At 54.0% G+C, this 14,180-nt stretch overlaps 7 protein-coding genes across 7 annotated transcripts; 3 read left to right on the top strand and 4 right to left on the bottom strand.

Annotated features, from left to right (window-relative positions):
• Nucleotides 1-130: 130 nt before the first annotated feature.
• KRP23_4379 (uncharacterized protein) lies at nt 131-652 on the bottom strand (the record flags this gene model as incomplete). Its single annotated transcript, XM_067889327.1, has 1 exon — nt 131-652. The coding sequence occupies one exon, from the start codon at nt 650-652 to the stop codon at nt 131-133; it is 522 nt and encodes a 173-aa protein (XP_067748497.1).
• Nucleotides 653-773: 121 nt separating this feature from the next.
• On the top strand, nt 774-1,686 carry KRP23_4378 (Methyltransferase N6AMT1; the record flags this gene model as incomplete). The annotated part of the gene is made up of 5 exons (XM_067889326.1): nt 774-916; nt 978-1,170; nt 1,240-1,307; nt 1,373-1,547; nt 1,618-1,686. The coding sequence occupies 5 exons, from the start codon at nt 774-776 to the stop codon at nt 1,684-1,686; spliced, it is 648 nt and encodes a 215-aa protein (XP_067748496.1).
• Nucleotides 1,687-2,871: 1,185 nt separating this feature from the next.
• KRP23_4377 (Bidirectional sugar transporter SWEET3b) lies at nt 2,872-3,795 on the top strand (the record flags this gene model as incomplete). The annotated part of the gene is made up of 2 exons (XM_067889325.1): nt 2,872-3,038; nt 3,102-3,795. The coding sequence occupies 2 exons, from the start codon at nt 2,872-2,874 to the stop codon at nt 3,793-3,795; spliced, it is 861 nt and encodes a 286-aa protein (XP_067748495.1).
• Nucleotides 3,796-4,651: 856 nt separating this feature from the next.
• Nucleotides 4,652-7,417, top strand: KRP23_4376 (Ankyrin repeat domain-containing protein 54; the record flags this gene model as incomplete). Its single annotated transcript, XM_067889324.1, has 3 exons — nt 4,652-5,847; nt 5,917-6,214; nt 7,166-7,417. The coding sequence occupies 3 exons, from the start codon at nt 4,652-4,654 to the stop codon at nt 7,415-7,417; spliced, it is 1,746 nt and encodes a 581-aa protein (XP_067748494.1).
• Nucleotides 7,418-7,836: 419 nt separating this feature from the next.
• KRP23_4375 (Sugar transporter SWEET1) lies at nt 7,837-8,725 on the bottom strand (the record flags this gene model as incomplete). The annotated part of the gene is made up of 2 exons (XM_067889323.1): nt 7,837-8,491; nt 8,559-8,725. The coding sequence occupies 2 exons, from the start codon at nt 8,723-8,725 to the stop codon at nt 7,837-7,839; spliced, it is 822 nt and encodes a 273-aa protein (XP_067748493.1).
• Nucleotides 8,726-10,153: 1,428 nt separating this feature from the next.
• KRP23_4374 (Bidirectional sugar transporter SWEET3) lies at nt 10,154-11,052 on the bottom strand (the record flags this gene model as incomplete). The annotated part of the gene is made up of 2 exons (XM_067889322.1): nt 10,154-10,814; nt 10,886-11,052. 2 exons carry the CDS (start codon nt 11,050-11,052, stop codon nt 10,154-10,156), a joined length of 828 nt encoding a protein of 275 aa, XP_067748492.1.
• A 2,349-nt stretch (nt 11,053-13,401) lies between these two features.
• Nucleotides 13,402-13,933, bottom strand: KRP23_4373 (60S ribosomal protein L14-2; the record flags this gene model as incomplete). The annotated part of the gene is made up of 2 exons (XM_067889321.1): nt 13,402-13,806; nt 13,931-13,933. 2 exons carry the CDS (start codon nt 13,931-13,933, stop codon nt 13,402-13,404), a joined length of 408 nt encoding a protein of 135 aa, XP_067748491.1.
• Nucleotides 13,934-14,180: the final 247 nt, after the last annotated feature.

Below are 14,180 nucleotides of genomic sequence, written 5' to 3'. Positions count from 1 at the left end.
CTCCGTACTGGAAGGGAGACACAGAGGAAGAACGATGATAGCTTTGTTCAATGAATAGCCGCTTCATTTGTGTCATCTTCCTTGTCTGCTCGCTCACTCGCAGAAGCTATCGTTGCGCGCTGTCTTCTTGTTACGTCTTGCAGTCTGCCTGGTTGTTCTCAAGCGCCTTGGCCTCCTCTTGCATGCTCTGCAGCAGCTTGGCGATATTCTGCTTGAGCTCGCAGAGCTCCTCCTTCTCTTCCTGGGAGTCCCATTCCTCTTGGTCTCGTCCGCCTTTTGCCTCCGGCCGATCTTCCTCGTCACTATCAAGCTCGTCGTAGTCTTCATCGTCGTCATGCTGCGGCTTGACCAACTTGAATTCGCTCGGTCTCCTCCGCCTACTCCCTTTACGCTTCGGTGACGCCGAGTCCGAGTCCAGTTGGTGTCTGCCATAGCAGCTCGAGCCTCCCTCTTCCTCAAAATCGTCGATGTCTTCCGTGATCTCCTCCTCGTCCTCCTCGTCGTCCGGGGCCTGTCTAAACCGGCCTTGCATATTGGCCTCGAACGTTTTCACGCGCAATGCCAAGTCGTGCAGAGCGCAGGATAATTCCAGCTCAGCGTCTTCATCCACGCTGCCCGTGCTGCTGTTGTAGCCATCTTCCTCCAAGTCCATCGTTGCAACCGACACGTCGAAAGCTCAAGTCCCGCGTCCTTTCATGACGATCACTAATGTGGTGCACATTTGGGGATAATTGGCCGTGCTTTGACAGTTTTGCAGCAATAGAAGACAGACCATGGCGGAGCTGCCGGAGATTGACATGGCGTACGACTGCGACGTGTACGAGCCGGCGGAAGACACGTTCCTGTTCGTGGATGCGTTGCAGGACGAACTGCCGCAGTTGGCGGCTCTGGACCCAGCGATCTGCGTCGAGATCGGGTGCGTCAGGAGCAGAAAATCAATTCGTGGTTGGCATTCAACGTGACGAGGTCTGTGGCAGGTGTGGAAGTGGCGCGGTGTTCGTGTATCTGGCCACGCAGTTGCAGACATTGGGGACGAGAGCCATGTTCCTAGCGACGGACATTAACCCATTGGCGGCAGGAGTGGCGCAGCAGACGGCCAAGAACAATGGAGCCGAAGCGTTCGACATTGTGCGCACAGATTTGCTGCAGTGTTATGAACCGCGGATACAGGTATTATGTAGACTGTAGAGAGCTGGTAGTGGTGATGCAGATCTAACGTTGAGTATTTCTCTATTGCAGGGCCACGTCGATGTGTTGTTGTTCAATCCGCCGTATGTACCGACTCCGTCAGAAGAAGTTGGATCCTCGTACGTGGTTGTGTGACGGATTGGACTGGTTGCGAACATGTACTGACTTCCTGTTGGCTCTACAGAGGCATCGAAGCTGCGTGGGCTGGTGGACTCCATGGACGGGAAGTGATTGATCGATTGCTGCCAAAAATCAAGGATCTTCTGTCACCTCGCGGAGTGTTTTACATGGTCGTGGTCGTTGAGAACAAACCGGAAGAGATTGCGGCTATTCTCGCCGAAGACGGCTTCGAAATGACAGTGCGTTACCAAATCTGCTCAATGAGCGCAAGGATTGTGTTGCTCATAGCTGCCGTTTTGTGCTTCTCAGGTTGTTCGCTCTACTAAAGCTAAGAATGAGCGATTGTCCATTCTCAAGTTCACCAGGAAGTCTCCGTAAATCTGAACGATGAACAACGAAATCAAGATGCCGTTAGATGCCGTCGCTGGCATTTTTGTGATGGTGGAATATTATACCACAGCTCGCGGATGGAATGCCTATCTACACGTGGTTGCTTGGTGGATACTGGCTGGTGGTGCAACATATTTTCGACACTCCGACACACAGCACCTCGGCGACCCTGCAGTGCATTTATGAATCTCGAACGCTTCTTGGTATTTACTTGAAGATGAGAACACCGTCTTCAACACGTCAAAACCTCTACACTCGCGCCGATGGAGTTATTAGAAAATGCGCTTTCAAAATTGGGCTCGGGTGCGAGTGATACGCTGTGCATACCCAGACCAAAGGACGACAATATGTGGAATTATAGCTGTCATTTTCATTACTGCGGCTCGCGCCACGCCAAATGCTAGCACAGGTCACTAACGACTTTGCTTCGATGGCACCAAAGTACGCCAGCCACCTTGTGCATCACACGAAGATACACTCGGCTGAGACTCGGTCTCGAGCAAAACCTCAACTCAAAGGTGGCCGGTTTTCAGATCCAGGTGTCGGTGGATCAAACATCGGAGGTCAAGCAAGACCACAGAACACGACTGCGCTAGGCATAACAATGCAATCCGCTACGAAGCTGACCACTCGCTGGTAGTGCCTGCCATCGCGATTAGATCAGCGTTCACCGAATGAATATTACTACGCTTATCAATGTACTTGAAGCTGATTGCAGCTACACCTGGGTGTTTATGGTCTAGAAACTTCAGTTTCTTACAAGGAATGCATACGAGGATCATAGGCAGGACCTTGGGGGTTGGTAGCTAAAATGGTAACGCCGACCCCGCTTGCGTCGGTGCGTGAAGTTACCAGCGTCGCCTTCGTCCTGCTGCGTTGCTTGCCTTTGCAAACCTTCCCTATGGTCTTGTACCCGACTGATGACAGACTCATCCTAGTCATGACACGCAACAAAACCTGAAAGTAGCGCTGCGCGTGTTATTCATGCTCAGTCCTGAGGACGCCCAACGGATTTCTTAGTCAGGGTGGCGTGTTTTATTGCGAGCTTTCGCTTCAAAGCAATGAGTGGCTTGTTTCAAGCCCTGCGTTGTTCGCTCCGAAGACGTTCATTATCCGATTCGCCGTAGCTGAATTAAGTACCAACGACTGTGTAGTCGACCCGCAAGCTTAACGATGTCGCATGCTACGGCAGTGCTGGTGTTCCGCATCCTCGCGGGATGCTCGTATCTCGTAATGCTGAGCAGTCCGTCGCTCAACATCTACCGAGTGCACAAAGCCCGCAGTGTCGGCATTCAATCCATCTTCCCGCTGGTTGCTTTGCTCGCCAATTCCCACCTATGGTAAGCTTCATGTGCTTGGTGTAGCTGGTTCACGAAAACTGACAGCTCTCTGCTGACGAGCAGGATGATGTACGGTTTCCTAGCCAAGATCTACTTTCCAGTCTTCTCGTGCTTCCTCGTCGGTGACTTCGCTGCCATCATCTACCTCACGATCTACTTTCGCAACTCCGACAACCGCAGATATGTGGTCCGCTCGATCGCCACGGTAGTCGTCATCCTATCCATCCTGACGTTCTACGCCATTCTAGGTGGCGCTGGTGTCACGAACCAAACTCGCCATGGCGTCAGCACAGTGTTGGGTTTCTTCGCTGATATTGCCAGCGTTTGTCTGTACTGCGCGCCCATGGAGAAGCTGTTCATGGTGCTCAAGCACAAATCCGCCGCGTTCATCAATCTACCCATGGTGCTCGCAGGCTACGCGAACAACATGATTTGGCTCACGTTCGGCAGCCTGCTCGGCAACTGGTTCATGATCTCCATCAACATTTTCTTCTTCACTATGAACACCTTCACACTTGTCGTGTACCACATCTACGACCCGAAGACACACCCGCTCAAGGAAGGTTGGGACAGGAAGAACGTGGACGAGAGCGAGAATCCCGAGAAGTTCCCTCTCAAGGAAGGCTTCGACCCGAACGAAGACGAGGACGACGAAGAGTTCGTCGTGATCCAGGTGTCCCACGACCCCCGTTCAGACAAGAAGGTCGTTGTTGCGAGCCCTCAGCGAGAAGATTCCCGCTCGCCCGTTCGTGCGTAGGAAACAACTGTACAACCCCACCGACAACCACAGAACATTCATAATTTATTCGCTACTATGGTACAGATCGTGAAATGGTGACTTGTCTGGTAACAACCGTTTAGGAGAAAGCTTCGTCACGATTACCAAGTTTACCACTAGTGCAACACGTAGCAGTCACGCACGACAGTGGTATCCTACGCACTCGTCGACACTGGTCCGTGCCAGCGAGACTGGAAATTTGTGTTTGTGGACTAGCATCAGCGGCACCTTCCAGAAGGTGGAAGGACGACGATTTCAATTGGGTAAGTCGACCGCTAACGAAGTCGGCAGCAGATCGCAGAATAAAAGGTATTTTCGGTGTCGAGTTGCAGACCTGCAACGTCGAAACAGGCATGTTCAATTGAACACTGTTGAAGTCTCCTTACCCAAATCCAGTCACCATATGGTGAACACACGCTATTGGTCCATTTTCATTCGCGCGCTCCCATTGGCCCTCGCAAAGAATCCACGTTACGTGGATACACTCAAAATTTTGAATACACCCTTTTTCTAAACGTCACATTACATACCCTATCATACAGAATGTACTCTACACAGTTTTTCCGTCGGATACTAATCCTACCAACGTATAACCTGTCCAGAAACATATCCCCACACGCTCTTAATCTTGAAGCGCATACTGTAAAATAAGCACAGAGCGCGTTGTGAGGAAGGGGGATAAGGCACAAAGCGAAAGAAGGAACAAGCTGCGCGGTGTTGCTCGGCCTCGTTCGCGGCTCCCTCGGCTCTCTCGCGGCCGCTTCAGCAGCTTTTCGTGGTCCCCGCGCTCTACGTCGCTCTCCGGCGCATCTTCTGACCCGCCTCTCGTCGCACCATGTCCAGCAGCGGCAACGCGCGCAGCCCCAATGCCATCAGCAAGCGCTTCACCAAGGCGCGTCGCCGCGGCAACAGCCAGGGCGAGGCACTGAGCTCCGGCTCGGGCACGTTCGGGGGCATGAGCCCCGTAGGAAGCTTCGGTACCAACGGCAGGAACACGATCAGCTTCGGCAAGTCGACGGTGTCGACGTCGCCGGCCACGCCTTCGAGCGCGGCGCTTAAGGATGACGCGGCGGGCTTCGTGTCCAGCAAGACGGGCTTCCTGACCAAGCGCGCCATGTCGAGCATGGACGCGTTCGCTAACTGGAAGGAGCGCTTCTTCGTGCTGGCCGAGGGTCACTTGTCGTACTACAAACAGGGCGGAGGCTTCTTTAACACGGGCAAAGAGGACATTGTGCACTTGAAGGGCGAACTGGAGCTCACGCCCGACACGATCGTGAGGAAGAGCAACATTGACGATAAAGCCAACTGCTTCGAGGTGGTGACCCCCACCAAGAAGATGTTCTGCCAGGCCAGCACGGCCAGGGAGATGGAGGACTGGGTCAAGTCTGTGCGCGCGCACATCAACGCGCTCAAGAAGACGCAGATCCGCGGCAGTTTCCACGACGCGCCGCCCGTGAACCTCGCGGCGTCTGGCGGTCCTGGAGTCATGGCAGGTATGGGCGCTTTGCTGGCCCAGGCTGGCGAGACGGACTACTCGCGTCCGAGTATGTTGGAGGACCATGAGATTGTTCGTGGAGCAGACAAGAGCTCGGACCCCAAGGACGTCGTCATCAAGCAGCTGCTGGAGGAGAACAGGTCCCTGCGCGAGCAGCTGACGATGAAGGACCAAGTGATCCACGAGCTCGAGACGAATGGAGGACGCTCGGTGGACGCTCCTTCCGTGGGGGCGGGCAAGTTGCGGTCCACTGCGCCGCAGATGATTCTGGACCTGAGAGACGTGAAGAAGAAACAGTTTCAGCTCTTTGATGCCGCGGAGGTGGGCAATTGGCACCTTATTGCGACACTGCTGCGGGACAATGTCGTGGACGTGAACGGCGTGGGCATTAACCAGACGTCGGCGCTGCACCTGGCGGCGCGCAACAACCACCCGAACGCAGTGAAGGAGTTGCTGGCGCGGGGGGCGGACCCGTCCGCGCGCACGGGCGACAGCTACACGGCGCTGCACATCGCTGTCCAGGTTGGCAACGTTGAGTAAGTATTGGCAACTGCTGTTTATTTTTTTTTGCCTTGATACTGACGATGTATGATCGTGAATTCCAGGTGTGTGAAGGAACTTCTGGATGCAGGTGCTGACCCCAATGTTACGGACTATCAGGGCAATGCTGCCATCCACATGGCAGCCGAAACAGGCGACATCCCCACGGCCAAGATGCTGGTGGCAGGCGGCGCGCGTATCGACGCACCCAATGCCAGCGGCAGTCTTCCTGTGCACTTGTCGCCCATTGGCCACCCGATCCGTGTGTTGCTCGGCAGCGGATCGAACTTAGCAGCTACTAACCCGTCTCAACCGCCGAAGCCTCGCAACGAGATGACTGAACGTGAGGGTAACGCTACCCAGGTTAGTCACTTGGCATTCAAGAACAAGTATCAGAAGGACCTGGCTCTGGGCCCGCGTGATTTCGAATTCGTCAAGGTACTTGGCCGCGGCGCATTCGCCAAGGTGTACTTGGTGCGTGGTAAGGGATCGAACCGCGACAAGTGGTATGCACTGAAGGCGTACAACAAGCAGGCCATCGTACAGAAGAACCAGGCGCAGTACATCCACACAGAGAAGGCAGCGCTGCAGGCATGCTCAGACCATCCGTACATTGTAACTCTGTACTTCGCTTTCCAGTCGCAGGACCGCCTGTTCCTGGTCATGGAGTACTGTGGCGGTGGTGATCTGCTCTCGGCACTCACTCGACGGAAGGCTTTTACCGAGAGCGAAGCCGCTTTCTACATCGGCGAGATTGCGCTTGCTCTGTCACACCTTCACTCCAAGAACATTGTGTTCCGCGATCTGAAGCCTGAGAACGTTGTGATGGACCTGGACGGCCACTGTCTGCTGACTGATTTCGGTATTTCAAAGGAGGGTATCAAGGACCACACGTCGGCCAACACATTCTGCGGTTCCCCCATGTACCTTGCGCCAGAAATGCTTTCGCGTTCAGGCCACGGTTTCGCGCTGGATTGGTACTCGGTGGGCGCCCTGCTGTTTGAGCTGCTCACTGGTCTGCCGCCATTCTACACAAACGATAAGAAGCAGCTTTTCCACAACATTCTTCGTGGCCACCTTGTGATCCCGGAGTACCTGTCGCCGAACGCCCGCGACCTTATTCAGAGATTACTGCACCGTGACCCGAAGCAGCGACTCGGCTCCGGGCCCACGGGCGACCGCGAGATCTTTGACCACCCGTTCTTCGCGGGCATTAGCTGGGAGAAGCTTAGGGCGCGCGAATTGCCGCCTCCGTTCCAGCCTAAGATCAGGAAGGACCCGTCCGGCGTGCCCGACACGTCCAACTTCCCGCAGGCATTCACGGACCAGGAGATTTCAGAGATGGAGCGGGGCTTCGACCTTATGGACCCGAATGCTGCCCAGGTGCAGCGCCTCAACCCGAACGGACACAAGGATGACAAGCGCCTGTTCAAGGACTTCGACTTCACGCCGGAGCTGCAGCTCGACAACGAGGCGAAGCAGTTTGAGCAGCTTGCCCTCCAGCAGAACAGTTTTAAGAATCTGCCGCCGCCAGCGCTGCTCGAGACGGACGAGTACAGCATCTAGACGCCACCAGAATTTGTGACGGTCTGCCCAAGGAAGGCAGCTAGTGGATGAAGCCCCGATACACGGCGGGACGACGACAGCACGGCGATCGAGCAAGGGATGGAGGAGGATTGACGAACGAGGAGCAGGGCAGCCAGACAGCTTGATTGCGTTTGCGTGGATGTAGGAGGAACGAGCTGAGCAGGAATCTTCGTGCGTGCCCTTCAACTGGGCAACCAACCAAATGACAAAACAAAGAAAAAGTCTGTATACCTCACGTTGTTGTCAAAGCTGCCTCTCCAGGTCTCGCAAACGGGTGTTCAAGCTGTCCTAGCCGACAGAATCCCAACAACGAGACAGATAACGGGAGACGAACGTCACGATGGAGCCACAGGTCAGCAACGAATAATCTACGCAATAAAGGTGAAGGATGTATTTCTCTAATCCGCGCGAGCGGGTGCAATGGGGGAGCGCATGGCCTCGTACTGGGGGCTCGGCAAGTTGAAGTTGTTCTTGTCCTTGCTGTCCGCGGGGTCCACAGAGATCTGGAGCTGGACGTCGTCCTCCGAGTTCTCGTTCGTGTTGGTATCCCAGCCGTCCTTGAGCGGGTGCGTCTTTGGGTCGTAGATGTGGTACAACACGAGCGTGAACGTGCTCATGGAGAAGAAGAAGATGTTGATGGAGATCATGAACCAGTTCGTGATCAGACTGCCGTACGTGAGCCAAATCATGTTGTTCGCGTAGCCTGCGAGCACCATCGGCAGGTTGATGAACGCGGCGGATTTGTGCTTGAGCACCTGGAACAGCTTCTCCATGGGCGCGCAGTACAGACACAGGCTGGCAATATCGGCGAAGAAACCGAGCACCGTGCTCACTCCGTGGCGCGACTGGTTCGTGTATCCAAGACCACCGACAATCGCGTAGGCGCTCAAGATGGCGATGATGACGAGCGTCGTAGCAATTGAACGGACCACGTAGCTGCGGTTATTCGAGTAGCGGTAGTAGATTGTCAAATAGATGATGGCAGCAAAATCACCGACGAGGAAGCACGAGAAGACGGGGAAGTAGATCTTGGCCAGGTAGCCGTACATCATCCTGTTGGTCCAGAAGCAATAGACCCGTTAGAGATTGCAGCTGAATGTATTGTATTCCAAGTACGCACCAAATGTGAGAGTTTGCGAGCAGCGACACAAGCGGGAAGATCGACTGAACGCCGACGCTCTTGGCCTTGTTGATCCGGTAGATGTTGAGCGACGGACTGGTGAGCATGACCAGATAGGAGCAACCCGCGAGGATGCGGAACACCAGGACTGCGACTGCGTGGGACATCTTGACTGAGGGTGGTGCAGTTGAAGTGATACCGAGGCTGGCGGTACGCTGCGATTCCGGTTGGCTGTTTGGCCTGTGCCGCAAATTGGATAGTGAACTCCCATCGCTTCCATGGCCTTCGAGGCGCAGGACGAATATGGCGGCTGCATAGCGCAGCGGTGACTGATTGAGAAATCGATCGAGTCAAGCGCGACGTCGCATCCTGGTGCATGTGACGAGCGAGCTGCTTGGGCTAGCTTGGGCGCTGCGGCGCCCCCAAAATGCCGCGAGACACACATAGACAAGCTCTTGGGCGCGCACAGGACGGCCGTTTGGGCGTCAAAGCGTCAAACGGCTTGCGTGTCTGGGCCCCGCTGAAGCAACTACGCACGGCGAAGAACAGGCGAGAAACGCAGTGGCGCTATTTGCGACTGTGGGTGAGCAAGCGAGCGAGCACCACTTGCGCCGTTAGAATATCAGCGATAAAGCCGACAGTGCTGCTGGCCGTGGAGTTTATGCAAGACTCGAGTGAAGATGCCACCGCTGCGTTAATCACAACGATGACCTGCAACGGCGGCAAGCCAGCGATGGCCATGACTCGCTTCGTGCCGCTTCACGCGAGTTAAAAATGACGGGCCTCGTCTTTGATGCGACGCTGCTCGGCACCGTTTCTCACTGAAGCTCTTTGGTGTTTTTGCAACGACTGAACAGTGCTCAGTGCCTGGTGCCAGCCCATCGGTCAAGCACTACAGCATTGGCTCGATGCCTCGTACTGTAAGTCGAACGTCCCCACCACCCAGCGCATTCAGCGAGCGCAGCAAATATTCGTGATCAAGCTGCCGGACTGGCCACTGCAAGCGCAAGAGTGACGCTGGATATTGATCGCCTTCAACCTGTCGACCAATCCTCGGCATCGCAATGCTGCAGCGGTCTCAACTTGGAGTGCATGTCTGTCTCCAAAACTGACTTGGACTTGGGGATGGCTGTCCTCAAACAGCCTCCGTGCCAAGTGAAGCCACTCGCAAGCGACGCGAGCAATCGTCAGTGGCATGGCCAGCCGGGCGATATCCGCCCACCCATCATAATTTTGCAAGTGTTTGAGCGACATTGGGAGGAACGCCGTCGAGCTGAGCCCTACTGGAGCAATCCTCGTTCCGAGCGATGCCCGTCATGGATCTCAACGGCTCGACTAGTAGCGCTTAAAACGGCTCGAACCAAGCAGAAACTGAAGCAGCCCATCTCCTGGGTTGGGGCGCAACACACTGCAAAGTGAGACGCCAGCGATGCAACACTCTACATACAGTTATCTGCATTTTGTTTTACCTACGAGGCTTGGGCTTGATTCAATCCCGCTTTATCGACTCTTTAGCGAAGTAAGGTCCATTGTACCCATAAGACAACACATTATGTTGAAGTGAAGTTCACATTGGTTTGACTTGCAGGTCTACTTCACTCTTTGGTAGCGCTATGCAAATCTTCGAGCGGCGACGACAGACACGAATACTGGGGACTGGGCAGCCTTGTGAGCGACTTCTTAGACGCCCTGGCCTCGAGATGCGGCGGCATGTCAACGGTTATGGAGATCCGCTGCTTGTCATCGACGTCGTCCGCGTCCTGCAACGGATGCGTCTTGGGGTCGTACTTGGCATAGAGGCACATCGTGAACGTGTTGACTGTGATGAAGAGGATATTGATGAACATGATGAACCAGTTGGTGATGAGGATGCCGTACGCGAGCCACACGACGTTGTTCACGATGCCGGCATACACCATGTGCACGTTGATAAAGACGGCCGACTTGTGCTTGAGCACCTGGAACAGCTTCTCCATGGGCGCACCGTACAGACTGATACCTGCGCAGTCAGCGAATATGCCGATGATGGTGCTCACACTCTTGGTTGTCTGTCCCGTATAGCCCAGACCGCCCACGATGGCGTAGGTTGTGATGAGGGTGAGGGTCGTGAGGAACACCGCCAGCGTGCGGCTCACGTAGCACTTATCGGAGCAATAGTAGGTATAAACGGTCAGGAATGCAATGGCACAGCACTCGCCATACAGGAAGCAGGAGAAGACCGGGAACCACATGCCCTCGATGTAGCCGTACATCATCCTAAAGTCATCAAGAAAATACGTTAATGAACTGCATCATGCACTACGGGTAGATCAAGAAGGCAGACTCACCAGACGTGTGAGTTGGCGAGGAGTGCAGCAAGAGGAAAGACAGAGGCGACACCGACGTGCTTCTGTTTGTGGATGCGGCGCATTAGGAGCGCTGGACTGGAGACCATGCAGATTGTGGCGATACCGGAGAGGATGCGGAAGATCAGGATTGCTGTGTCCTTGGACATTGTGTGTAGAAGAGGTTGTAGAGTTTAGGAAGCGTGTGGGAGTACCGCCGGGGCGAAGCGAACGCGATGGATGCCAACGACGTGCGCATACGATTGGTCTTTCACGGAAAAAAGAATAATGAGAGCGGATAATGTAGGCGAGCTTGCCTTTGCCGCGGCGTGGAGGTCCTCGCCGCCAGAGCTTGTTCTCGTACTTCGGACTGTTAAGTGTCACAACGACGGAGCACGATGCGGTGTACGTGGCGAGCACCCTTATCGAGAGCCAATCGCACGCTCGTAGAGATCATCGGAACACGACGTTAGTGCCTTGCTGGGTGGAGAGCGTCGACGGAAGCCGATACCAGCCAAGCATTTATTAGTTTCAGTCCGAGTGATCCTCTTGTCCCGTACTTCGTACATCGTCAAAAATGAATGACGCAAAGATTGAGCAGAGACTGTGCGGCACACTGGATTTGTATCGTGTTGTAGGAAAGCGTGACTGACCTACTGTAGGTTGCAGGCGCTCTACAGTCTGCAGCAGCTCTAGTCAAACAGAGCGCCGCGCCTTCTGCCACGACAACGCGTTTGCACCTAAGTAGAGGTGCAAAGGCGAAAAGCATCGGAAGAACCTTGCCAGCAATGTGAAAGTTGCCAATACAGTGTGCCAGCGTTCGCGTCACGAGGTAGCAAAAGACCGCAGACGTAATCAGTTGAGACAGGGTTAAGTCTTTGCGTCACAGTGCCCAGGGCGATGTACATTGCTGGCGTTTCTCGAAAACTTCCTTTCGTTAAGGGTTTTGCGCAGCCAAACCAAAATCACCAAGAAGTGATTTTGGATCACAATTTCGCGTAATTTACGAGCAAATCATATTTTTTTTATTGCGTATGCAATGGAGTTCACCACCGTGACATTGGCGATGCGCTGCCACGACGGTATCAACTCGCCCACCGATGTACTTGCCTCGGTGTCATCGTTTCTGGAACATCCTCGCAATTTGTCGCTGGCTCAGTGAAACGACTAATCCAGCTTTAGGGGAATTGCTGTACGACGAAAACCGACTGGAAGCCTCAATGGACATTGACGAAATGTATCCGATAGGAGGACCATTACGGTAAGTGGGGCTGCAAGAAAAGGAGATATGGAAGTTATGAGCTGGTTGCTCGAGCATTTCCGGCTTTTAGCTTAATGTAGTGGTGGTGGAAGAGGCAGCGAAAACTGGCCATGTCAGTTCTTGTATAAGCACTGCAGGAGACGAGAGATATGACAAGTGCTGCGTTTTGGAGAAGTGGATGAAGAACGGGCCTATGAAAACTACATTGAGTGGCGAGAAACTGGTATTCGCGTCGAAAAACGGTGACTCGGACACTGCGGTGGTTGATAGAGCGGGATATTATGCTTGATGAGGAAGAATATAAGGAGAGCTCTTTAATCTACAACGCAGCTAGGAATGGAGACGTGAACTTGTTGAAACCCGTATTCAGTGCGAAACTAGTGACCGGTGAGGTGCTGGAATGGAGTTTAGCGAGGAGTATTTGCAGCCGAGTTCTCGCAGAGAATACTTGAGATAGAGTGATGCGTTTGAGGTTGGCCTTGGAACAATCCACCAGAAATAGTATCGTACAATTATCGCACAACTGATAAATGACCATTCGCCGCTGCACAGAACATCGTCTCTGCTGCGTGAATGCTTAGACCACATCGAGTTTGAAGGAGCTTCGCAATTTCGAGGTGCCCATTTGCTGCGGTATCATGCATCAGAGTAGGAGCTGTACTGCCCACTTGAAGCCCAATTCCATGATCGACCATCCGCTGCACCACTTCGAGGTGGCCATTTCGACACGCTGCAACCGGAGCTTCTTCTCAAATTCACTGCAATTCTTCCTTGTAATACGTAGAGAATGGAAAAATGGTGCCCGATGGCCGTTTCAACCAGATCCACGCGTCCAGCCTTCGAAGTATCGATCGCAGGGAAGTTTTGCTGGGAAAAGGGACGTGAATGGCAATTCTTTTGAACGACCTGAATCACTTGTGATAAGACCACCGACGGCAATGGCCGCCGCAGCAATATTTGGCTACTTGAGAGTTCTTAAGATGTTTCCACAGCGAAAGGAACCAAAAAAATCACGAGAAAGGTGAACTGATTAGCGTGCCGTGGGCAACTCGCTGAGCGATGCTGCTTTGGGCCTCTAGAAGTGTTCCAACTGACGCTGGTACCTCAACACAACAAGAAACAAGAGCTGACCGTAGTTTATCATGGGGTTATCAGCAAATAACCAATTAGGACGTTTTATTGCTCCTCGACGTCCGCAGACACCTCAGACCGTGCGAGTCACCTACAGGCAGCTCTCACTCTCCCTAACGGAACTCGCCTAGTTCTTGCGGGCAGCAGCCACGGCCTTTTTGACGAGGGTGCTCTTCTGCTTGCGGGCGATCATGGCCTTGAAGCGGTCGAAGTCGTTGAGCTCGGCGCGCGTCTTCTTGTTCTGCAGCTTCTTAGCCCACGTCGAGTTCTCCCACTTGGCGAGCGTGTCGGCCTTGGTCAGCGCCTTCTTGAGCGTCTTCTCGCGCGCCTGGCGGGGGATTTCCACGGTCAGGTCGGTGAGCGACAGACGCTTGAAGTTGATCACGTGACGGTTCACGCCCGTGACGCTGAAGGGGCCGTCCACGAGGGCCTTGTTCTCGTCCACCACGTCGATGATCGTGGCGATCTTGCCGGCGTCAGGGCCGTAGTTGATGAGCGCCACACGGCCGATGGAAACGAAGCGAGTGAAAGTCTACGATAGAGAAACAAGCAGGTGCCCCCATTTGTGGCAGATAGTTTACCCGTCAGCAACTAGTAAAAGTTGATACACAATTGTGGTATCATATACACGAGAGAGGTGCCAGGCCGAGACGCACCATTGCTGCTGGGGAGGAAAAACGCTAAACGAACTAATGCTTGGGCTTCGGCCGAGACGTTTTGGAGCCCTGCGATTGGGAACCAATCATCCCAACCCTAGACTCGGCAGATCATCTCCACCAATCAGTCGCTGCGATGGTCGAATCGCGTCGTGGGATTGGTGGAAATGGTGCCTTGTGTACACCACATTGAAGATAATACAGGCGAACCTTCCCATCGCGCTGCTGTCCGCATGTTGAGCTTTGTAAG

The sequence above is a fragment of the Phytophthora ramorum genome (assembly GCF_020800215.1).
Source record: "Phytophthora ramorum isolate Pr-102 chromosome Unknown Phyram_PR-102_s0003, whole genome shotgun sequence".
Classification (NCBI taxonomy): domain Eukaryota; phylum Oomycota; class Peronosporomycetes; order Peronosporales; family Peronosporaceae; genus Phytophthora; species Phytophthora ramorum.
The sequence above is the reverse complement of the archived record's forward strand: the minus strand, read 5'-3'. Positions and strand labels throughout refer to the sequence as shown.